Source organism: Carcharodon carcharias, chromosome 18 (assembly GCF_017639515.1).
Source record: "Carcharodon carcharias isolate sCarCar2 chromosome 18, sCarCar2.pri, whole genome shotgun sequence".
NCBI classification, from domain to species: domain Eukaryota; kingdom Metazoa; phylum Chordata; class Chondrichthyes; order Lamniformes; family Lamnidae; genus Carcharodon; species Carcharodon carcharias.
Genome location: NC_054484.1, coordinates 103,342,982 through 103,369,010, shown reverse-complemented (window position 1 = coordinate 103,369,010; position 26,029 = coordinate 103,342,982). Strand labels below are relative to the sequence as shown.

General features: G+C 43.8%; 1 protein-coding gene across 3 annotated transcripts in view; it reads left to right on the top strand.

Annotated features, from left to right (window-relative positions):
- Positions 1-26,029, top strand: part of reps2 (RALBP1 associated Eps domain containing 2) — a 229,505-nt gene that overhangs the window by 116,602 nt on the left and 86,874 nt on the right. For all 3 annotated transcript variants that reach the window (XM_041211190.1, XM_041211189.1, XM_041211188.1), the window contains 4 exons: positions 4,785-4,882; positions 8,338-8,488; positions 13,314-13,377; positions 23,137-23,285. In XM_041211190.1, coding sequence (XP_041067124.1) covers positions 4,785-4,882; positions 8,338-8,488; positions 13,314-13,377; positions 23,137-23,285 — 462 coding nt within the window. The remainder of the gene's footprint in view (positions 1-4,784; positions 4,883-8,337; positions 8,489-13,313; positions 13,378-23,136; positions 23,286-26,029) is intronic.

Genomic DNA, 26,029 nt, shown 5'->3' with positions numbered 1-26,029 from the left:
CAGATACCTCGACTACAGCTCCTCACACCCTGCTTCCTGTAAGGACTCCATCCCATTCTCTCAGTTCCTTCGCCTCCGTCGCATCTGTTCTGATGATGCTACCTTCAAAAACAGTTCCTCTGACATGTCCTCCTTCTTCCTTAACCGAGGTTTTCCACCCACGGTCGTTGACGGGGCCCTCAACCGTGTCTGGCCCATCTCCCGCGCATCCGCCCTCACACCTTCTCCTCCCTCCCAGAAACATGATAGGGTCTCCCTTGTCCTCACTTATCACCCCACCAGCATTCAAAGGATCATCCTCTGCCATTTCCGCCAACTCCAGCATGATGCCATCACCAAACACATCTTCCCTTCACCCCCCCAGCGGCATTCTGTAGGGATCGTTCCCTCCAGGACATCCTAGTCCACTCCTCCATCACTCCCTACTCCCCAACCCCCATCTATGGCACCTCCCCACGCCCACGCAAAAGATGCAACACCTGCCCCTTCACTTCCTCTCTCCTCACCGTCCAATGGCCCAAACACTCTTTTCAAGTGAAGCAGCATTTCACTTTCATTTCCCCCAACTTAGTCTACTGCATTCGTTGCTCCCAATGCGGTCTCCTCTACATTGGAGAGACCAAACGTAAACTGGGCGACCGCTTTGTAGAACACCTGCGCTCTGTCCGCAAGAATGACCCAAACCTCCCTGTCGCTTGCTATTTTAACACTCCACCCTGCTCTCTTGCCCACATGTCTGTCCTTGGCTTGCTGCAATGTTCCAGTGAAGCCCAACGCAAACTGGAGGAACAGCACCTCATCTTCTGACTAGGCACTTTACAGCCTTCCGGACTGAATATTGAATTCAACAACTTTCGATCTTGAACTCCCTCCTCCATCCCCACCCCCTTTCTGTTTCTTCCCCCTTCCTTTTGTTTTTTCCAATAATTTATATAGATTTTTCTTTTCCCACCTATTTACATTATTTTTAAACCTTTTATGCTCCCCCCACCCCCACTAGAGCTACACCTTGAGTGCCCTACCATCCATTCTTAATTAGCACATTCGTTTAGATAATATCACCAACTTCAACACCTATGTATTCTTTTGTTCTTTTGTCTGTGACATCTTTTGATGATCTGCTTCTATCACTGCTTGCTTGTCCCTATAACCACACCATTCCCCTCCACTTCTCTCCCCCCACCCAACCCCCCCATTAAACCAGCTTATATTTCACCCCTTCCTTGGATTCACCTAGTTCTGTTGAAGGGTCATGAGGACTCGAAACGTCAACTCTTTTCTTCTCCGCCGATGCTGCCAGACCTGCTGAGTTTTTCCAGGTAATTCTGTTTTTGTTTTGGATTTCCAGCATCCCCGCAGTTTTTTGTTTTCAGCCATAACATATCTCTGACTCACTAGGAGTGACATATGGGAGAAATCCCTATTTAAGTGTTTTGGATAAGGTAAAGCCAGCCTTCAAAATAAGCAATGGAGGTTGAACCAGGCAGTATTCATCAGACTATTTGTGTGTGAATTGCTAAAAATGTTTAATTTTCTAGGAAGAAACATAAATCTTGAAGATTACATAGAAATTATAAACTAGAAATAGACCAGAAATTACAAAATAGCAATAAGCCAATCAGACCATGTTGCTGTTTATAGTGGTTGGTTGAAATAGATTTGGGTACTAATATGGGGGGCATTTTGGGGGAAACTGTTTGAGTTCCCAAATTGTGCTCCTGAGAAATCCTGACACACACTTTGCCTGCATACGGAGTGCATGCTGTCTCACCAAAGGGTCACATACCCTAATTAGTCAAGTCCAGAAGTATTGGATGATAAATGGAATGCTAGTGCTTGTGATATAGTTAAAATCATGCAGTCCACCAGTATGGAATGCTGGTAAGCTTCCTCGTACTTCAGCTAAACCACCCTATCCATTAGGACATTGCCTTGCAAAGAACCTGGCGTAATAATTATACTGTCCAGTGAAGAATCCATGGTTCCAGGCACCCTTCGTGAACCAAGCTGACTGGCCAGTCACCTGCAGTGCCTGGAGTTCTACCAACCTGCCCATTTTGGTTATTGGATTCCTGACATTGCACAGAGGGTCATCTTAGTTCCAAGCATCCATCACTGGGTGTATGATCGCTGAGCCACCTCTGACCCCAAGAGATGCTACTTGCCTCCAAAGAGGGTAATCATTAGTTGATCATAGGCAGTTGACGAGTTTGCGTTTGAGTTCTTGCTAGGCTGTCAGCTCATAAGTGGTAGGTATCGTGAATAGCCCAATTTACTATAAAATTGTCACCATTCTCTTGACTCTCTATATGCCCCATGGAACAGTGGTCCTGCCACTTAATGACCACACAGCTTTGGATATACGAGCAAATGATCTCACATCTGGCCTTCAGGAGCTACAATCGCATGAGTTTCCTCATCTGCTTTATGATAGAAAATTGCTTTTGCTATGATGAAAAGATGCAATCTGAGCAGTTTACATTGTGCCAATCACCATGGTGCAGGTGCCTGTGGTGACTCTGGTAGCACTTTCACCTTTTGAGTCAGAAGATTGTGGGTTCAGTTCGGGTTCTGGAGCTTTGAGCACATCATCTAGGCTGAAACTTCATGCAGTACTGAGGGTACGTTTTTTCATATGTTAATCTGCTGTTTCAGTTGGATGTAATATATCGCCTGCACTATTCGAAGAGCAGGGGCATTCTTGTGTCCTGATCAGTGTTTATCCCTCAACCAGCATCGCTAAAAGCTGTTTATCTAGTCATAGTTTCATTGTTGTTTATGGGAGCTTGTTGTGATCAAGATTGAAAGCAGTATTTTCTACATGACAACAGTGAGTGCATTTGAAAAGCATTTTTATTGGCTTTAAGGATCTTTGGCACCTCCTGCGGTTGTGAAGGACACTGGTCCTTTTCAGATCTTTATGGGTGCTTGGCTGAGGCTTATCCTAATTGCTTAGGACTAATGCCAAGGTAAAGTAGGATGCCTGCAGTGAATGTTCAGCATATGAATAAAAACAAGGAAGACTGAAGTACTCTTTGCTGCTTCTCAGCAGGGTCCTGACGAGCAGTGTTCAAATAAAGTTGACACCCAAAAAGATAAACACAGGGAAAATTTTGAATTAACAATTGGCACAGATGATTGTTTTATCTGTTCTGTCCATATGTTCAAGGTTCTCTTTTGAGCCATGCCATGCAATGTATCGACATGGAAAATCTGGCGCTATAAACCACTCTGTTAGCCCATTGCTTATTGGGCAATTGTGGATAGAGTGCATTAGATCCCGGGGGAAGCCAACACCATAGTATCATCTGAGAGGAGGTATGCTACAGTTTATTTACAATGGGCAGCCTTAAGTCTATCCCTCCCAATGTTCTTCAACATGTTCATGAAGGTATTTGATAGGATGGGTGAGAGTGGTGAACTTTCCTCATTCCCCCTTGGAGACAAATAGAATCTACCACTTCTATTCCACAAACTTTAGAGTTAGAGTAGATGTTCTTGATAGAATTCAAGGTTTGGTGATACATTCCCAAAGCTTCCAGATTCTTGATGAGGTCTGCATGAAACACTAGGTCAAAAGCCTGTCAGAAATTGACACAAGCAATATAAAGTTTCCCTGAAGTTAAAAGATCTTGAATAGGCCACTACCTGTGTTTTTTTTTATTCATTCATGGAATGTGGGTGATGCCGGCTTGGCCAGCATTTATTGCCCACCCCTAACTGCCCTTGTTCAGATGGCATTTAAGAGTCAACCATATTGCTGTGAGTTTGAAGTCACATGTAGGCCAGACCAAGTAAGGATGGCAGATTTCCTTCCCTAAAGGGCATTGTGAACCAGATGGGTTTCTACAACAATCCACAATGGTTTCATGGTCACCATTAGACTTTTAATTTCAGATAATTATTGAATTCAAATTTCACCATCTGCCGTGGTGGGATTCGAGTCTGGGTCCCCATAGCATTATCCTAGGTCTCTGGAATATTAGTCCACCATGCCGTGTTATTTGTATATTAATTGTAATTAATTGCATGTGGGTGATAGGCATGGACTGGAGATTCGTTTGTGCTCCTGTAAGTAGGAGCAGACTGACACTGTGATTGTTGGTTTAGGGGATGCATGTTTGAAATGTGTATTTCTCTAAGTAAATGCTTATAAAGGTGTGTAAAGATTGGCTCCTGTTCTAACCTTCACCACCAGACTTTCTGGATTATGACATTGATCATAATCTTAGTCAAATACAGCCTCCCCTTTTCTCATAGCTCTGTGAGCATCCAATATAAATGTTGCAACAGTGTAAAGGACCATCTTGAAACATACTGGCAAAATTCGTCAGTCTCATTGGGATTCTGCTTTCAGTACATAAAAGCCACACTATACTCTGGAATATCAAGTGTGTAAGTAGTTCAAACCAGCCAGGGAAGGATGAAGATGAATTACTGTTGCTGGCAAGACAATAGCCACCCCCTATCTCTGCAACCTATCTCAGGTGATCCGCTTCAATGGTTCAAGTAACTGGCTCTAGTGCTTTACCTTTTTTTTTAGCATTTTACCTTCTCATGTCACAATTCCCAATCTATTATTTATAAATTGTGAATAACCATTCAATTGTCTTTTTGCTAAATGTGTTGACTCATAAAATGGCCCTAACTAATTCGGAAGTCTAAGGTTACAGAAGAAATATTCCTGTTTGAGCCACAGTAAACTTATGGTAACTTGCTGCAACTGCACTGTGCAACTCCAAGTCTCAGGTTGAATTGTTCATCACTTGTTTTTAATGTTGCAGTCACTCATGAAGGAAGCCCAACGGTAGGCTCTGTTGTATATCCAGATGGACAAGCCCATGGGAACTATATATCTAAGCCTTACTCATTTTATGCTCAGGTAAGGGTAAATTTAGCCCAAAAAATTCTTAATTTTCTTCACTTTTTTTCAAGAAGGAATCACTGAAGCACAGCAAAGTGCAAGGGTTTATCTAACAAAGCACAAGTGTATCTGCAGGGAGATTTTGGCAAAAATACAAAGATTTAATTGTATAAATATTCACATGATGGGATGAGGTGAACATTTGCCGTTGAAGAAAAGAAGATTTTCTCCCCAATAGAATTCTCTCCGTAAACAAATATTTACTGAACTATGTATTTTGAATGTTAAATCAGTATTGAATTTGTCATATTGCAGAGGGGTGTGTGGTGTGGGCGAGGAGCAAGAGAGAGAGAGCTTTAATTAAAAAGAACATGTTACTGTATGCCATGCAGGTTTGCACAACCTGACCCCTAGTTTTGATCTCTCGGAACAAGCTGACCACCTTGCATATGTCTACATTATCAATGTTTGACATAATTCCCTTTCTCCGTTCTGTTTTATGCTATGAAAACAAATTTAGCTGTGAGAATCTCCCTTTGAGTTTTTTCAGTACGCTGTGGGGTTTTATTGGAAGTGGTGTACTTGGCCACACCAGCTTGACCAGCTCCCCAGGGCATTGGCAGATGCATCACGGTCTGGGACTCCTGCAAACTGATGACCACGTGTTTGTTGTAATGAGCCGGGTGGGAATCTTCACCCACAATGCACTTGAAAATACCATTCTCCTTTGGAGTTCACGATGCTCGGGGTGTTGGAGGCGATGCTGGTGTCAGGGTGTAGACCTAAACATTTTTGTTTTTTCCTGAGCCACCTCCAATACTGCAATAGAGTTGCAGCAGAGTCCCCAAAAATTGCATACAAAATGCAAAAATTGTAAGTTGTACACATTTAAACGGAAATCAGTTTTGGTTTTGATTTATGCGTTTGCACTGCATCCCAGTTCTTCATTAGCCTTTTTTTTAATGTAACCACTTCAGTATTCTAAGCAAGCTTTGATTTCCCAGCTTGCCGCTGCAATTGAGGTACCAACTATGTTCTTCTTTGACTGCTCACACTTATCCGCACTGGGTTTCACAATAAGAATTAATGGGCTCGTGTGCAATGCATTATGCAAAGCACAAGATTATGAAACAAGATCACAGAAAATGCTTCAAATAACCAAAGAATCTGAAGTTATTCTTACTGTATTAAATAACCTTGAAAGAAGAAAGAAAATAATGTGGAGTTCTCCATGTGGAGAGAAAGTGCACTGTAAACTGTTCCAGGGCAATGAGCACCATCACAAACGCGTGGATGGATTTTTACTTTGCTCTCCTTTCCCACCCCCCCCCACCCCATGTACCCAGAAATAAATGTGATCATCAATCATTTAAAATAGGGTGGAATGGGCAAAGGGACATAAAACACCAGCCAAGCCGACTAGGTATTTGATCAGAGGTTTTTGGCTCTGTCATAAGGGAATAGGCTTGAGGAGGTGATGGTGTACTGATGTTGACACTGGATTAGTATTCCAGAGTGCTAAAGTCCTTTAGGGAAGGAAATCTGTTGTCCTTACCTGGTCTGACCTACATGTGACTCCAGACCCACAGCAATGTGGTTGACTCTTAAATGCCCTCTGAACAAGGGCAGTTTGGGGTGGTCAATAAATGCTGGCCTAACCAGCGATGCCCACATTCCATGAATAAATTTTTTTAAAAGCCCATGTTAGTTAGAGGGAACTGAGATGTTGAATCCTATAATATACAACTTAGGAACAAGGAAGAGATTTTGCAGGCGGAGAGAAAGAGTAAGGAACTAAATTTAAAAAGCCTCACCTTGGGGGTAATCTCTCTTATTGCCTGGGCCACGTGCAAATTGGCACTGAGATCGGCAGAATATGAGAGTTAACATGTGGTTAAAGGGCTGACATGAGACCAAGGGGTTCCTTTTTATAGGACAAGGGCATCAGTACTGAGACAAGGATGGGTTCCACCATATTGAAACCAGTGTTCTAGTGAGAGGGGTATATAGGGAAACGGCAAAGAGTTTAAACTAGTTAAGATTTTTTGGGGGGGGTGGGTGGTGAAGCAGCTTTAAACGTAAATGGAGCAGAGAGCTTAGGGCAGACTAAATTAAGGGAGTACAGAACTGGCCAGGGAATAACTAGAATTATAGAACAGGAGTATGAAAAGTGAGAGGAACTGCTATTAAAAATAAAAACAGAAATACCTGGAAAAACTCAGCAGGTCTGGCAGCATCGGCGAAGAAGAGCACAGTTGACGTTTCGAGTCCTTATGACCCTTCAACAGAATTCAGTAGAAATAGGAAAGGGGTGAAATATAAGCTGGTTTAAGGGTGGGGTGGTTGTTGGGACAATCAAGCAGTGATAGGAGCAGATAACCAAAATATGTCACAGACAAAAGAACAAAGAGGTGTTGAAGGTGGTGATGACACATCTTTGTTCTTTTGTCTGTGACATCTTTTGGTTATCTGCTCCTATCACTGCTTGATTGTCCCAACCAGTTCTGTCGAAGGGTTATGAGGACTCGAAACGTCAACTCTTTTCTTCTCTGCCGATGCTGCCAGACCTGCTGAATTTTTCCAGGTAATTCTGTTTTTGTCCAGCATTTACAAAGCCTGACAAAGTAGGATTTGCTATTGGATCTAGTACTTGGGGAAGAGAAACATAACTAGGGGAAGATCAAGGCAATAATGACCATTTGGCTTATAATAACAATTGAAGACATAAGCCTGACGAAAGCTGGGGTAATATTTTGGAGAAAAGTTGATTTTGTGGGGCTGAGAATAGAACTTTGGAAAATAAAATGGACAACAATATTGGCAAACAATGATATAGAATAGCAATGGGAAACTTTTAAGACAGTGAGGCCAGGAAAAATAGATTCCTCTACATAAATAACAAGGAAAAATTGAACACCAATAAGACTCCATGGATGAATAAAGACATAAGGGAAGATTTGAGGGAAAGGGAAAGGGCATACACCCAAGTATATGGGCAACAGGGGGGAGCATGACGAGGAGATGAAGGGACCAGTAGAGAAGTCAAATAAAATCTTAGGGAAGTAAAGAGGATCTGTAAGGAACTAAATTATCAAGGGACATAACCAAAATAGTAAAATATTTTACAGGCAAACAAATTTAAGGAATACTAGAATGGGAATAGGGCCGCCAATGGGAGGTCAGGATAAAATCATGAGCAGTGATAGCAAAATGGCAGAAATATTAAATAATTATTTTGTCTCCGTATTTATCGGGGTATTGAAAGATCGGGTAGGCCTGACCTAAGATGAGTTGAGAAATGATATAATGACATTTAAAATGAAAAGTAGAGAAATATTAAATGAGCTAATCAAATTCAGATGAACATCCCTGGTCCAAGTGTTTGGATGTTTCTATTTGAAGCAATTTCAAGTTAGCAACAGTTTATTCCTACAGTAAATGATGGCCTAATGATGTCTTTCTGAACTTTACAGAAGCAAATATCTGTACAACCAGCAGATCCAGAAGCACAAGAGGGCCCTTCAGACTACACAGATGACCCCTGGAGGATAACTGAGGAACAGCGAGAGTACTACTTCAATCAGTTTAAAACACTGCAGCCTGATATGAAATCTCTCATTTCTGGTAAAGCACTTTATTCAAAGCAGAAATACCCTATTGTGAATGAAAAGGCTCATCTGTCACGAAATGGTTATCATTTCTTTATTTTTTTTTAAGCTTTCCATAAAAGCCAGTGAAGTAAAATTAGGCTGGGTGCCTGATGAGGGATTTTGTATCCCTGACACAGTTGAACTTCACCCTACCAAAGTCTCTCAGAAAACATCACAATGGTTCACCACTATGACTGATAACAGCCGCCCTCACAGACTGAAGGTTCCAACTTGAGCCAAATGAAAGGCAAATTTCTGTTATGAATCCAGGCCCAAAGAGGAGCTGGATGGAGACTTCCCAAATTCATTTCACTTGGGAGACTTGTAGAAAGCAGAGGGGAAGGAATGCAACTGCGTCACATCCCAGTGAGCAGAACCCAAACCCCGATTCAAGCCTGTTACAATGCTGAGCTCCTCTTATTGCAACTTGCTGAAGAATATGACATGTTAATATTAACTGGTAAATTCTCCTGTCTTCCCTTTAACTAATAGTCTAGTGTGTGTCCATAGAGCAAAGGGAATTACTCAGAGTGCAAAATGTATGATAAATTTAATTACTTAATTTATATGCAATCAAAAACAACTATCTCTATTAGAATAATCTTGTTACAAAAATTTGCCATTCACTGAAAGCAACCAATCAGACCGCTATAAATAATCGTACAACTCCTTGTGAGTAGCCAAATTGGTATTCTAGCCATATCAGTATATGCCTTTGAAATAGAATTTACAGGCATATATAAAACTAAGTATAGTAATTTTTGTTCAGATTGTCTAAACATCATCTTGACATCTCTCCTGATAACTTCATCCTTTTGTCCCTGTATATTGCTTTATTCATGGATTTTTTTTATTACCAAGACTTTCCTTTGGCTTTAATTTGTTCAGCAGGTACAGTACATGAGGTGGTGAGCTTCAGTGTTAATTCAGTGAAAAGTTCTCAGCAGAAGCCATCTCTTGTTGCCCTAGCTATGTATTAGCTACCCTCCCATCTCACCCCTCTGTAGAATTTCCAGGCCCCAGCTCATTTGGGCTCTCCCACTGACTCAACTTCCCAGCCGCAATAAATCACTCCTCTACTGGTCTTGGATCTCATTCCTTTCCAATGCTGTTGGAAATCAGTGCACTGAAACTCATCCTTGGTCATAAGGTTCTAACCCCTGATAGAGATTTCAGGCCAGACCCATGTCTGGCAGGCCTCACAAGGCCTCATCCTGAGCCCAACAGGCACCCACTTTCTTTCTCAACCATGTGCGTTCCAGCCTGTCCCCATCTGATTGCACACCCCACTTCTGATATGGTACACAGCAGTTATCATCTTTCCAAAACCCTGGGCTTCAAATTGGTGAGAAATTTAGTACAATAGTAAAGGAATGTTAATAAGCACTATACAGACCGAGTGTGATGTGTGTGTGGGGGTGTAAGGGCGACATGGAGAAGATATGGCACAACTGCAGAATCAGAGAGAATTCTTTTGTACCTTTCCATCCCACCACTACTACTTCAGATAAGCGTTCAGGATGCGATACCTGTCTTGTCCTAGTGCTCGCTAGCTGTCCAGTGCCCTCGAACACTGTACTGTGCCCTAGGACCCTTTGTGGGGGTGGGGGTAGGGTGGAATGGAGTGGAGTGGTGCCTTTTGCACCCATGTCTTAGAACATTTAGCCTATTTTTGCTTCTGTGCCAGCTCATCTCCTGTGTTAGAAAATCTGCCCGGACTTCCTGTAACCTAAATATACATTTCAGTATAAAAATGGGTTTTGCAATAGAAAATCTATAATTGATTATTTTTGTTCTACTTAATGGGACCAACAAATTCAGTGTTTTGAAAATACAGCCTCCATGTTCACAAACTAGCCAAAATAAACTTGCTGGATCAGAGACCAGACTGGAAAACACACTCCCTCACATGCACGATGGAGTGCCAAGCACCAATTGTTTTTCTGTCTGCGCTGCCTGAGGCATTGCTGCCTTTCCCTTGTGGCAGTACATGAATGGTTTTTGGGAGCTTCTGTGTGGCCAGTGTTTAACAAATCCCAAATATCCATTTGACAAAACACCTGCCAGGTGCTTGACTTTTCCCAGCACAGCGCTGCATCCTGTCACTGTCCAATTCGAACACATCATTCAATGTTAGTACCTATCATAGGGAAGGTCAGACCTTTCATGCCCGCTTGCTTTTCTACTTATGTTTGTCTTTTCTCTCACCAGGCCTGTTTTATATGTAAAACCACTTTTATGTCATTCTAATTTCAAAGTAAGTTTAATTTCACTTGAAATCAGTTCTGTGTGTTATTTTTAATTTGATCCTCAAAGCCACAGCAGGAGAGACACTATTGGTGATGTGCTGTTGGTGCCACTTCCCCTCCGAACTCCTGATGCACAAGTCATCAGGAAGGGTGCAAGTGGCCAATAATGAATGAGAGGGAGGAGCCCAGAGCTGGCCAGCCTCCACTGTGGCTCAGCTTTAGAGGAGTATTGTGGATAAAACATAAGAACATAAGAACTAGGAGCAAGAGTAAGCAACTCAGCTCCTCGAGCCTGCCCCACCATTCAATACGATCATGGCTGACGTCATTTCGGCCTCAATTTCTCGCCCTCTCCCCATAACCTTTCAACCCATTACTAATTAAAAATCTGTCTATCTCCTCCTTAAATTTATTCAGCGTCCCGGCATCCACTGCACTCTGAGGTAGTGAATTCCACAGATTCACGACCCTATGAGAAAAGTAATTCCTCCTCATCCCTGATCTAAATCTACCTCCCCTTGGCCTAAAACTATGGCCTCTCGTTATAAAATGCCCCACAAGGGGAAACATCTGCTCCACATCTACTTTGTCTATCCACTTTAACATCTTATATACCTCAATTAGATCTCCTCTCATCCTTCTAAACTCTAGTGACTATAGGCCTAAACTGCTCAATCTCTCCTCATAAGACAAGCCTCGCATCTCTGGAATTAATCTAGTGAACCTCCTCTGAACCGACTCCAATGCAACTACATCCTTCCTCAAGTAAAGGGACCAAAACTGTGCACAGTACACCAGGTGCGGTCTCACCAATGCCTTGTAAAGTTGCAACAACACTTCCCTATTTTTATACTCTATTCCTTTAGCAATAAATGCCAAAATTCCATTTACTTTCCTTATTACCTGCTGTACCTGTATACTAGCTTTCAGCGATTCATGCACAAGGACACCCAGATCCCTCTGCACTGAAGCATTCTGAAGTTTCTCTCCATTTAAATAATAAGTTGCCTTTTTATTCTTCCGACCAAAATGGATAACCTACCACTTATCCACGTTAAACTCCATCTGCCAAATGTTGGCCCATTCACCTAACCTGTCCATATCCATTTGTAAACTTCTTATTTCTTCATTGCAACTTACTTTCCCACCTATTTTGGTGTCATCTGCAAATTTAGCTATAGCACCCTCTATCCCTGAATCCAAGTCATTAATATAGATTGTAAATAGTTGGGGCCCAAGGACCGAACCCTGTGGCACCCCACTAGTTACAGCTTGCCATCCAGAAAAAGACCCATTTATCCTGAAACCCAGGCTAAAGTGGTGTCGCTGCTGACGGGGAGGAGAAGGCCTGGATCCAGTGAGTAGAATCTTTATAAACGATGTGGGCACAGTGACAGCTCCTTCTCTTCCTCAGCCAGCCCCAGTGTTATCTCAGGCTCCTTGAAATCTTCTCATGGACTCCCAATTCGGAATTGCTGCCTGGGGGTTTGGGGAACCCTGCCTGGGGGTTTGGGGTACTCTGCCTGGGGGTTTGGGGTACTCTGCCTGGGGGTTTGGGGTACTCTGCCTGGGGGTTTGGGGTACTCTGCCTGGGGGTTTGGGGAACCCTGCCTGGGGGTTTGGGGAACCCTGCCTGGGGGTTTGGGGTACTCTGCCTGGGGGTTTGGGGTACTCTGCCTGGGGGTTTGGGGTACTCTGCCTGGGGGTTTGGGGAACCCTGCCTGGGGGTTTGGGGAACCCTGCCTGGGGGTTTGGGGAACCCTGCCTGGGGGTTTGGGGAACCCTGCCTGGGGGTTTGGGGAACCCTGCCTGGGGGTTTGGGGTACTCTGCCTGGGGGTTTGGGGTACTCTGCCTGGAGGTTTGGGGTACCCTGCCTGGGGGTTTGGGGTACCCTGCCTGGGGGTTTGGGGGTGCCCTGCCCTGTGCCTGGGGGTTTGGGGGTGCACTGCTCTGTGCCTGGGGGTTTGGGGTATCCTGCCTGGGGGTTTGGGGGTGCCCTGCCCAGTGCCTGGGGGTTTGGGGGTGCCCTGCCCTGTGCCTGGGGGTTTGGGGGTGCCCTGCCCTGTGCCTGGGGGTTTGGGGGTGCCCTGCCCTGTGCCTGGGGGTTTGGGGGTGCCCTGCCCTGTGCCTGGGGGTTTGGGGGTGCCCTGCCCTGTGCCTGGGGGTTTGGGGGTGCCCTGCCCTGTGCCTGGGGGTTTGGGGGTGCCCTGCCCTGTGCCTGGGGGTTTGGGGGTGCCCTGCCCTGTGCCTGGGGGTTTGGGGGTGCCCTGCCCTGTGCCTGGGGGTTTGGGGGTGCCCTGCCCTGTGCCTGGGGGTTTGGGGGTGCCCTGCCCTGTGCCTGGGGGTTTGGGGGTGCCCTGCCCTGTGCCTGGGGGTTTGGGGTACCCTGCCCTGTGCCCGGGGGTTTGGGGTGCCCTGCACTTGGTCCTGGGGCTGAAAGAAGGAAAACTATTCTCGAGACGACAATCTTCAGAATTTAACTGATCCAGAAAGATTCTCTATACTTCATGTTTACAGATTTTAATCGCAAACTAATCCATTGTTTACAGGTTCTGTTGCCAAGGACTTCTTTACAAAATCAAAACTTCCTATTCGAGAACTTTCTCATATATGGTAAGTTTAATTTAATTATATTTGTTCCTTGTCTGACTGGCACTGATCAAGAGTACACCAAACACCAAAGAATCACTGTGAAAAGGTGCCCAAATCTCTATGATCTTTTTATATATATGATGACAGACTGAATCTTGCAAATTCTAATCTCGTCTTTGGTCTTGAAGCTCCAGTCAATGGTTGGATCTTTTTTCACAGACTGGAGTTGTGAACCCAGAGTTTGCTGGGAACTTAATGACAAATTAATAGTGCTTTCCATTATTAATCTACTTAAAAAGTAAAGCAAATTGTATCAAAGAAGAGAGACCCAGTGAGTTGTAAATCACCACAAATTACTTGGCAGTTTGCAATGCTTCACTATTTACATCCCAAAAATGGGAACTTGATGGTAACCTCTCGATGAATTTCAAAATTAGCTGAGTTTGTGCTGTAAATATGAATAAACCTCACTATCGCCATTCAGGGCTGGTGTTTTAATGCCGCAATGACCCTGTTAATGATGTAATTTATGATTCAGACATGAAACTCAATCTTAAAGGCTGAGGGGGTACAATTGGAACTGTAGTGTGTCACTCCCACAGTGAGTCAATTGTTCCTACAAGTTTTTGAATATTAATTTATTTTTTTAATGTTTCCAATTTTTCTGTATCTTTATCATGCTATTTTAATCCAATCTTTCATGCACTCTGTTTCTCTTTCTGTATCTAATTTGACTCTAATTCACCCCATTTCCTTGCTCAGTTGCTTTGTTTGGTTCCGTATCCTTATGTTTCATTAGTTAAGGAGATAGACTGCCAATTCTCTCATTCACCAAGATCCCAGATAGAGTAAATTCTATCCATACAAAGAAGGCCATCAGTTAATCCTATACCTACCTACGCTAACCTCTGAATACCCATTATTTAAATGATAAATCGTGAGAACAGCTTGGTCAAAGCACGTTCTGGTGCTGTGCATTTCACCACTTTTATGCAGGGACTTTGTATTTGATTATCAGCATTAAAATCAAAGCAATGATAATATGGTGATTTATTTTTCCTTCCTCTGAGGTGTTCACATTTATACCAGTTTCATTGAGGTCACCTAACTTGTACCGATCACCTATCTACAGGTTAAATCTAGGCTTTGTTGGTCTGTATAGGTCAGTACAGCACATCAGTCTTTAGAGCCAGTGAGGAAAATCCACTTCCATAATTTGAGCACAGTACATAAACATAAATACAATCAATTATTTATGTTTGTGCTTTGGTTAGAAGTCCCACCAAGGTAAAAGAAAATGGTTGAAAGTGGTTTTATTCTGAAGGACAGCATGGTGTAAGTTCCGCAGTTCCTGTAACCTTACCTGTGCTTGGTGATTTTTATGGCATTTGGGCAGTGCGATTGTCTCCTAAGCAGTCTGCATTATCAGCGTGTGTAATTTTAAGTAGTTGCAAGTTTATTGTGTGGTAACTTTCTATATCGATGCTGCCAGACCTGCTGAGCATTGCACCCTCACAAGCAGGAAAATATAATCACACACAGTCTGAGTTAAAAACAAAAACAGAATTACCTGGAAAAACTCAGCAGGTCGGGCAGCATCGGTGGAGAAGAAAAGAGTTGACGTTTCGAGTCCTCATGACCCTTCCACAGAACTTGAATGAGTCCAAGAAAGGGGTGAAATATAAGCTGGTTTAAGGTGTGTGAGGGGGGGGAGAGAGAGAGAGAGAAGTGGAGGGGGTTGGTGTGGTTGTAGGGACAAACAAGCAGTGATAGAAGCAGATCATCAAAAGATGTCACAGACAACAGAACAAAAGAACACATAGGTGTTAAAGTTGGTGATATTATCTAAACGAATGTGCTAATTAAGAATGATGGTAGGGCACTCAAGGTATAGCTCTAGTCGGGGTGGGGGGAGCATAAAAGATTTAAAAATATTTAAAAATAATGGAAATAGGTGGGAAAAGAAAAATCTATATAATTTTATTGGAAAAAACAAAAGGAAGGGGGAAACAGAAAGGGGGTGGGGATGGAGGAGGGAGCTCAAGACCTAAAGTTGTTGAATTCAATATTCAGTCCGGAAGGCTGTAAAGTGCCCAGTCGGAAGATGAGGTGTTGTTCCTCCAGTTTGCGTTGGGCTTCACTGGAACAATGCAGCAAGTCAAGGACAGACATGTGGGTAAGAGAGCAGGGTGGAGTGTTAAAATGGCAAGCGACAGGGAGGTTTGTGTCATTCTTGCGGACAGACCACAGGTGTTCTGCAAAGCAGTCGCCCAGTTTACGTTTGGTCTCTCCAATGTAGAGGAGACCGCATTGGGAGCAACGAATGCAGTAGACTAAGTTGGGGGATATGCAAGTGAAATGCTGCTTCGCTTGAAAGGAGTGTTTGGGCCCTTGGACGGTGAGGAGAGAGGAAGTGAAGGGACAGGTGTTGCATCTTTTGCCTGGGTATGGGGTGGTGCCATAGGGGGTTGAGGAGTAGGAGGTGATGGAGGAATGGACCAGGGTGTCCCGGAGGGAACGATCCCCACGGAATGCCGATAGAGGGGGTGAAGGGAAGATGTGTTTGGTGGTGGCATCATGCTGTAGTTGGCGGAAATGGCGGAGGATGATCCTTTGAATGCAGCGGCTGGTGGGGTGATAAGTGAGGACAAGGGGGACCCTATCACGTTTCTGGGAGGGAGGAGAAGGCGTGAGGGTGGATGCGCGGGAGATGGGCCGGACACGGTTGAGGGCCCTGTCAACGACCGTGGGTGGAAAACCTCGGTTAAGGAAGAAGGAGGACATGTCAGAGGAACTGTTTTTGAAGGTAGCATCATCAGAACAGATGCGACGGAGGTGAAGGAACTGAGAGAATGGGATGGAGTCCTTACAGGAAGCGGGGAGTGAGGAGCTGTAGTCGAGGTAGCTGTGGGAGTCGGTAGGTTTGTAATGGATATTGGTGGACAGTCTATCACCAGAGATTGAGACAGAGAGGTCAAGGAAGGGAAGGGAAGTGTCAGAGATGGACCATGTGAAAATGATGGAGGGGTGGAGACTGGAAGCAAAATTAATAAATTTTTCCTAGTCCCGACGGGAGCATGAAGCAGCACCGAAGTAATCATCGATGTGCCGGAGAAAGAGTTGTGGAAGGGGGCCGGAGTAGGACTGGAACAAGGAATGTTCCACATACCCCATAAAGAGACAGGCATAGCTGGGGCCCATGCGGGTACCCATAGCCATACCTTTTATTTGGAGCAAGTGAGAGGAGTTGAAGGAGAAATTGTTCAGTGTGAGAACAAGTTCAGCCAGACGGAGGAGAGTAGTGGCGGATGGGGATTGTTCGGGCCTCTGTTCGAGGAAGAAGCTAAGGGCCCTCAGACCATCCTGGTGGGGGATGGAAGTGTTGAGGGATTGGACGTCCATGGTGAAGAGGAAGCGGTTGATGTGACGTAAGGTGTCAGAGGAATCACGGATGTAGGTCTAAGGGCCCTTAGCTTCTTCCTCGAACAGAGGCCCGAACAATCCCCATCCACCACTACTCTCCTCAGTCTGGCTGAACTTGTTCTCACACTGAACAATTTCTCCTTCAACTCCTCTCACTTCCTCCAAATAAAAGGTGTGGCTATGGGTACCCGCATGGGCCCCAGCTATGCCTGTCTCTTTATGGGGTATGTGGAACATTCCTTGTTCCAGTCCTACTCCGGCCCCCTTCCACAACTCTTTCTCCAGTACATCGATGATTACTTCGGTGCTGCTTCATGCTCCCGTCAGGACTTGGAAAAATTTATTAATTTTGCTTCCAATCTCCACCCCTCCATCATTTTCACGTGGTCCATCTCTGACACTTCCCTTCCCTTCCTTGACCTCTCTGTCTCAATCTCTGGTGATAGACTGTCCACCAATATCCATTACAAACCCACCGACTCCCACAGCTACCTCGACTACAACTCCTCACACCCCGCTTCCTGTAAGGACTCCATCCCATTCTCTCAGATCCTTTGCCTCCGTCGCATCTGTTCCGATGATGCTACCTCCAAAAACAGTTCCTCTGACATGTCCTCCTTCTTCCTTAACCGAGGTTTTCCACCCACGGTCGTCGACAGGGCCCTCAACCGTGTCCCGCCCATCTCCCGCGTATCCGCCCTCACACCTTCTCCTCCCTCCCAGAAACATGATAGGGTCCCCCTTGTCCTCACTTATCACCCCACGCCTCCGCATTCAAAGGATCATCCTCCGCCATTTCCGCCAACTCCAGCATGATGCCACCACCAAACACATCTTCCCTTCACCCCCTCTATCGGCATTCCGTGGGGATCGTTCCCTCCGGGACACCCTGGTCCACTCCTCCATCACCCCCTACTCCTCAACCCCCTCCTATGGCACCACCCCATACCCACGCAAAAGATGGAACACCTGCCCCTTCACTTCCTCTCTCCTCACCGTCCAAGGTCCCCAACACTCCTTTCAAGTGAAGCAGCATTTCACTTGCATTTCCCCCAACTTAGTCTACTGCATTCGTTGCTCCCAATGTGGTCTCCTCTACATTGGAGAGACCAAACGTAAACTGGGCGACCGCTTTGCAGAACACCTGTGGTCTGTCCGCAAGAATGACCCAAACCTCCCTGTCACTTGCCATTTTAACACTCCACCCTGCTCTCTTGCCCACATGTCTGTCCTTGGCTTGCTGCATTGTTCCAGTGAAGCCCAATGCAAACTGGAGGAACAGCACCTCATCTTCAGACTAGGCACTTTACAGCCTTCCGGACTGAATATTGAATTCAACAACTTTCGATCTTGAGCTCCCTCTTCCATCCCCACCCCCTTTGTTTTCCCCCTTCCTTTTGTTTTTTCCAATAAATTATATAGATTTTTCTTTTCCCACCTATTTCCATTATTTTTAAATATTTTTAAATCTTTTATGCTCCCCCCACCCCCACTAGAGCTATACCTTGAGTGCCCTACCATCCATTCTTAATTAGCACATTCGTTTAGATAATATCACCAACTTTAACACCTATGTGTTCTTTTGTTCTGTTTGTTTGTGACATCTTTTGATGATCTGTTTCTATTACTGCTTGTTTGTCCCTACAACCACACCAACCCCCTCCACTTCTCTCTCTTTCTCACCACCCCCCCCCCCGCCCCAACACACACACACACACACACACACACACACACACACACACACACACACACCTTAAACCAGCTTATATTTCACCCCTTTCTTGGACTCACTCAAGTTCTGTCGAAGGGTCATGAGGACTCGAAGCATCAACTCTTTTCTTCTCCGCCGATGCTGCCAGACCTGCTGAGTTTTTCCAGGTAATTCTGTTTTTGTTTTGGATTTCCAGCATCCGCAGTTTTTTTTGTTTTCACATTCTGAGTTATGCTGGTGATATGACATTTCAGATTACTTTTGGAAAACTGGTTCTGCTGTTGCTTATTCTGAAGCTAGGTCTATTTCTAGACACATTACTGGTGTGACTTTGGTTTGCTCAATGGCGACTTCTGTATTCAAAGCTTTGTTTCAATTTTTAGAATTGTGTCCGAATGGCTGGGGAGGAATTGCTCGCATATCTTGCCTCTTCCTGAAACTCCTTGAAGGCTCTCATATCTCCTTACCACGCAGCAATTTGACTGTTCTGTTGCTGTGCCTCTTAGCTTTAATTTTAATGGCGCTGTAGTTTGCTTATTCTAGATATTCGTTGAAATTAATTTTCCATCATTCCCATCTCAACTCCTCCATCAGCTATTGCTGTGCTGCTCAAGTGACTGCATCTCACTTCAGTCTGTTGCTGATCAATCTTGAAGCAGTGAAGTAGCAACAACAACAATCGTACTTTTTTTTCTCTGTCAATGCTCAGTCTATAGGTTTTGTGGATAAAGGTTGCAACTTAATTTGTTAGCTTCCTCGGTGACTGATATGGTGTCCACCTACAGGCTATTTAGGTGTTTCTCAGCCACTTACTGTATTCCCACCTGTTGTGCATTCAATGATCGTTCCTATCCCCAAATCAATCATGACGCCAAACAAGCTTGCTGAAAAAAAATTATGGTCCTGTTTCAAGTCATATGTAACAGGCAGCCTCAGGAGTATGTCTGTCGGCTGCTAAGAGCTGCATAGTGATCACCACAAAAAATGTCCAATAATGCCCAGCATTAAAAAGCCCTACCATTTTTAAAATAAACAATTCCTGTCATAAAGATATCCATGCTTTCACAGCAATGAGCAGTTTCATGAATGAGGGCACATGCTGGTCCCTGTTCTGTGTCCCAGGTTTCCTTCAATTAGAAAAGCTGAATCCAAGGATGAAGAACTGAGCTTAGTGCATAAGTAAAAAATAACTTGCATTTCTGTAGTGTCTTCCACATTCTCAAGGAGCCCCAAATTGCTTTACAGCTAATGAAGTATTTTTGAAGTGTAGACACTATTGTAATGTAGAAAGTGCAGTAGCCAATTTGCACACAGCAAGCTCTCTCAAACAGCAAAGTGATATTGACCAGCGAACCTGTTTTAGTAGTATTGGTTAAGGGATAAATATTGGCCAGGAAACTGCTCTTGTTTGATTACCACTGTGGGACCTTTTATGTCCACTGGAGAGGCCAGACAGGGCCTCTGTTTAACGTCTCACATGAAAGACCCCTGATAGTACAGCACTCCATCAGGACTGCACTGGAGTGTTAGCCTAGATTTTATGTTCTAACAGCTGGGGGAGAATTTTCTTCCTGTCGGGCGGGCATGGAGCCGATCACCGCCCGCGATCGGCTGCGCACTGCCATTTAACGTGAGGGGGGGGCCAAATAAGGCCCACCCAGTGTGACCCGCACCCAGAAATGCTCAGCGCGACCAGGGTGGGGGAGGAGGGAGAGTCGGAGCCTGCTCTCTTTTAAGCATGTGCATGAAGGAGTGCAGAAATCTCCCTGAGGCACGTTTCATTCTCAAAAATTGAAAGAAAGAATAAATAAAATTAATCAGACATGTCCCCTCATATGACATTGTCACATGAGCTGGGACATGTTTATGAATTTTGTTGAAACATTTTACTGAATTTATAAACTCTTCATGAAACGTCACCCCGCCCGTGGATGAGGTTCCATGAAAAATGTGAAGGCCGCCTGGGCTCTTTGCCTGCCCCCCCCCCCCAGCCTTAAGGTTAGACAGGCAGCCCTGACAATTAGTTCAATTAGATTATTAACGGCCTCAACAGGCCTTTGACGGTTCGGTGGACGCGCAGTCAACTCCAGCGCGCGCCTGCCGAACTGAAGATCGGAATGACGTGCGGTGACGTTGGGATACACACCTGATGTCACCGATGTTCATTTTACGTGTCAGTGTGCAGGACCCATCCCTGCACGCCGATCAGAAGATTCTGGCCCTGGAGTGGGACTTGAACACACAACCGTCAGACTCTTGAGGTGAGTGTTACCTACTGAGTCACGCTTGACGGATTGTTGTGACTCATTACGGTCTCCGAACAATCCAAAGTGCTTTCACAAATAATGGGTTACTTTTGAAATAATATCAATGTTGTTCTGTCAGAGAACAGGATTGTTTGATTGATGCCATTGCCATTGGACTTGCTATCCACCCACTCTACTGTCTATATTAACAGTATGTACGATGCACAGGATAAACTGCAGCAACTCGCCAAGTTCATTTTTGGCAACATCCCCATGTCCAGCAGCCTCTAGACTGAGGAGGAGAAAAGCAGCCACGTTGTTGGAACACCATTACCTCCACATTCCCCTCGATGGCGCACACAATCCCGACTTGAACACCCACCTGTCTTTCATTCATTATCACCTGAGTGCGAATCTATAACTGGCACGATTGCAGAAGCACCAGCAGAACTGCACTGGTTCAAGAAGTAACCCCACCACCGTTGTCTTGGGGCATCTCTGGAGGTGAAGATAAATGTGACCTGGCCAGCATTGCCCATAGTCCAGAAAGAATTACTATTAAATGATTACTTGTCCTCTGTTGCAAAAACTTGACTTGCTTTGTAAAGCACGAGGCTTCTGAGACTTGTGCGCTAACCTGCATTAATGGCATGAAGATTTCCTTGTTGAGCCTAAAGCTATTGCATGAAATGATTTGGCCAGCTCAACACACTTCTTAACAAAAGTAGGCCCATAGCATAACATTCCCTAAAATATGCATCTGATTGGTTTGGGAAGTGCTAAAGCCACACTGTTTAAATAGAGATACTCTTGAGATTAAAGTTAAATCACGTTGAGACCAGGTACAGAGAGATTATTAAATCGGGTTGGAAGCAAGTGCAGATTGATTTACTTCACGTGCAGCTCATGGTGAAAATACCTCATTCAGATAATGGTGCCAAGAGTGGATTCTTTGACAGCCAAGTGCTTCGTGGTGATGAACGTAAGATGCATGAGGGGTGGGGGTAAAAAACATAAGTGACAAGGAATTTTTCTTAACTTTTTTTCTCTTTAGCCTACATGGTAATCTGTTCTGTAGCACGCACTATTTTCCAGATCAGTGTAGACATGTGGGTGCACCATCATATTTTCACTTGAACTGGAACTAGTCTCTCCCCTGTTCAGCAGTAGTGAAATCCAGACATATGAAATGAGTTATACAATCTGAATTCAAAAAGTTGCTTCAAAGTTGGATCGCTTGGAAGAAAAAGCAGATAAAACAGATTGTGATGAACACAGATAAAATATCGGATATTAGGTTATTTATAAGATTGTATCTGCTTTCTTTCATCTTTACTTATTAATTTTATGACATTTTCTATGTTTAGTTATATTTCAGAGCCAAATTCTCCCTTTTTGGGACAATTAGAAAATTGAGCTTATCTTGAATGGCTTTGAATGGAAAGTACAACAATTATCAAGAACATCTATTGGGTTTGTCAGCAAAATTGAAGCCCATTGAGATTAAAGAAGCAAAACAGCATGAATACAAAACTAGCTAAGAGATAGAAAATGGTGTTGAGGTAGCTGGCTGTTTTACAGACCAAAAAAGTGGTATAACAGTGATATGCCCCATGTTCTGGTACCACTGCTGTCTTTAATGCAATGAGAAATTTAGTTTGGAAGGCACTGCCTGATAAGGTGGTGGGTACTTCTTCAGTAGTAGTTTTCAAAGGGGAAATGGGAAAAATACTTGAAAGAGAAAAAAAGTCATTTGCAGAAAAAGTGGGGAAGTAAGACTAACTGATTGTGTGCATTGGAAATCAAAAGTTATCATTTCCAATTCAATGAGTCAACATTTTACTTCAAAGTTATTTCTAAAATTATTAACAGCATTTCTTGTTTTAATTGAATAAGACCTGGAGGGGTTTTTGCTGTAATGATTCTCCAATGACCCTCAGGACTTAGGGCTTTGCTTTCTGTATAGAAATAAAGGTTTCTTTGTCTATCTTTTTTCTCTTGGATACCTTGCTTTTTCTAAAGGAGAGGAGACTCTGCCTACTGTATTCCTGTTTAAACTGCAGGACCAGCTTGGTTGACTGACTCCAAACTAATGTATTTTTTGCCCCACGCCTCCCCATAACATCTGAGCATAGCTGAACTTCTTCACATTTCAGAGGAGAAATCTTTGAGAGTTTTTTTCAATACAGTATATTGTAAGACAATTGAACTACATCTTATATTCCATAAGAACAATATTGAATGTTAAAGAACATGGTTCTGTTTGAAACAGTTTACAAAGAAATCAAATGTTTCTCTGGATTTAATGTTGGAATCTTACTCAAGTCCTCTGAGGATTTGTATGTTGCTGATACAGATAAAGGGTTTCGATGTCAACAGCCGTTATGTCTATGCCTGCAGGGAACTCTCTGATGTGGATTGTGATGGAGCTTTGACATTGTTTGAGTTCTGTGCCGCCTTTCACCTTGTTGTAGCCAGGAAGAATGGCTATTCATTGCCAGCCACACTTCCTGAGACCTTGATGCCTGAATATCTACAGAGGAGCGAAGGTAAGCAGAATCTAAGGGATAATCCCATGCTTTCAGAGGGTAGCAACGCTTAAAGGGGATGTGGAGCAGATTAATAGGGCTCCAACACTTAAGCCTGATTCTCCAACCAGCTCTTGTCAAGTATGGCTCCCCCATTGTTAGCAATGTAGGATAATGGAGTCATTAAGATAAAAGCAAAAAACTGCGGATGCTGGAAATCCAAAACAAAAATGAAAATACCTAGAAAAACTCAGCAGGTCTGACAGCATCTGCAGAGAGGAACACAGTTAATGTTTCGAGTCCGTATGACTCTTCAACAGAACTAAGTAACAATAAAAAAGAGGTGAAATATAAGCTCTTTTTGGGGGGTGGGGGAGGGGGGTGGGGGGGGGGTGCGGTGGTAGAGCTGGATAGAGGGCCAGTGATAGGTGGAGATAGACAAAAGGTCAAAGAGGTGTTGATGGTTGTGATATTATCTAAGGAATGTGCTAATTAAGGGTAGAAAGCAGGACAAGCAAGGTACAGATAGCCCTAGTAGGGGTGGGGTGGGGTGGGATGAAAGGAAGGGATCGAAGTTTCAGCTGAAACTATTTCTATTTTCTCACACTTTTTTTAATTCTGGGAAAGGTAGATATTGATTTTAGTAAATATATTACATAGTTTTTGTCATCCAAGAGAACTCATTTCACTTGTCAGTGTAAACTTGGGAGGCAAAACATTGAACACCGATAAAGAAACAGCAGGGGAGGGGTGTGTGCAGTAGTAACTTATTCCTATTAGAAACCCCCAACAGTGGGGCAGTGGCAAGGGGAGAATTGGCATTGATGCTTCTGGGCTAGGGATGGGGAAAATGGCCAGGGTTCCCACTCCTGATTGCCACCAAGTGTCCTCCACTGGAAAGTGTGCACACACATTGGACATCTGAGGATTTCTGGTGGCCGGATGCCGATTAAATTTAATCCCATGCCAATTATCACTTAGGAGAATAGCCACTTTGAGCTCTGTGAAGGCTATTTTGCAATTGTACAAGTTTGTGCCTTCAGAATAAGAGTAAGGGAAGCAAAGCAATTCCTTCACATTTTCCCCCACAGCCGACCCTCTCCCCACCGACCACCACCAAACACACTCCCAAGTGTGATACATTCACCATCCTAACTGCATGAATGAAAGCTGTTTACTTTACTTTAAAAGAACAGGATTAGATTCAAGTGATTGAAGGCTATGGGCCAAGTGCTGGTAAATGGGGTTAGGTAGGTAGGTCAGGTGTTTCTCACGTGTCAGTGCAGACTCGATGGGCCAAAGGGCCTCTTCTGCACTGTGTGATTCTGTGATTTTTTTTCCTCCTCTTTCTGTATCATTTTTTACCTTGTCTTTGTTGGTTTCTTCTCTACCTTGTTTTCTCTCTTTCACTGTTTCAATTTCCATATTTTTTCTGTTTCTGTCCCTCCTTTCTACTTCTAACACATGCTTGCATTCTTTTTCTCTCATCAGTAGCCATGTGAAACTTCCAAAGCTCACCGTCGAGCTTCTCTCAAATTATGGTGCCTTGAGCAGATAACAAGGGAGTGATTGTCCCCGCAGACCTGTACACAGGTAACAAGTCAATCCCTTGGAGGGAGAAAATTGGATGTAAATAGCCTAGTGCCCAAAAAAATAAAACCTAGAAACCCTGTAAGTTTCCCATTAACTCATCTGTTATTAGTAGGGTTATGTAATCACCCTAAAGCAGCTCTAAAGAAAAATGTTGTTAGGTTTGAACTCATGAAATCACACTCAAGAGTGTGACAAGAAAGTAGCATTTACATTTGGCTGTAATAACATCAGAATTTGGCATTCCTATCCCAATGCTAAACAGGCTTTCCTCACTATACTAATATTGGTGTTCAGACTTTAGACTGCTGTTCAAAATCTTGAGCTACAAAGACTGGAAGTATGTCACCTTAATGTTTCTCATAGAGCAGGGAGTGGCTTGCTGGAATTTTTCTCCTTGGATTACAAATGTCAGCATTCCCTTTTTTAAAAATCACCTTTTAAAATGCTACCTATCCCTCTTGACTTTGTCTGTTTCTCTCTCTCTCTCTCTCTTGTTCCTGCTTGTAACATAGAAATGACAAGCAGTCACTAATCTGTGTCTAGTTCCTACCTCACCCCTTCCCCACCACCCCTACAATGTCCCCCACTTCATGTTTTTCCATTAAGTTTGTTAAATGAGCAATATAATAGGACTCATTTTGCTGTTCTGGAGTTAGTTATCCCGCTAGGAGAAGCCAATCTGTTTAAGGACCAAAGTCTGACTTGTAAGTACACTTGCATGTCACATCAATTACTCCTTAACTAGTGTGGCAAACAATTATTGCCAATGCTTTGGGAATTTTTTTTCCATATTGTGCTGATTTACTTTTCATGATGGTGTGTACCATTAATAAATCTCCCGAAGATGCTGGTTAGCTGTGTTACCAAATAGTGTCAAGTGCAAGCTGCACCATATTGAAGGTTCCAAAACAATGCAAGCTAGTTCAAGAGTCTGTGCAGCAAAAACAACATCAAAGGTATTTTGTTTATCAAAATTAAATTTTATAGGCTGTTTACTGTTAGGGAAAAGTAGGTGACATTGTACACAATTTCATGATTTGAGAAAAACACGTTTTGGTGAGATTTTCTGGTCAGTTGACTTTTGTCCTCTCTCCAAATTTTCCTGTCCCACTGATGACACTGCCTGCTGCTGGCAGTTCCAGAAAATCCCAGCCCATGTCTAGTTTATGAAC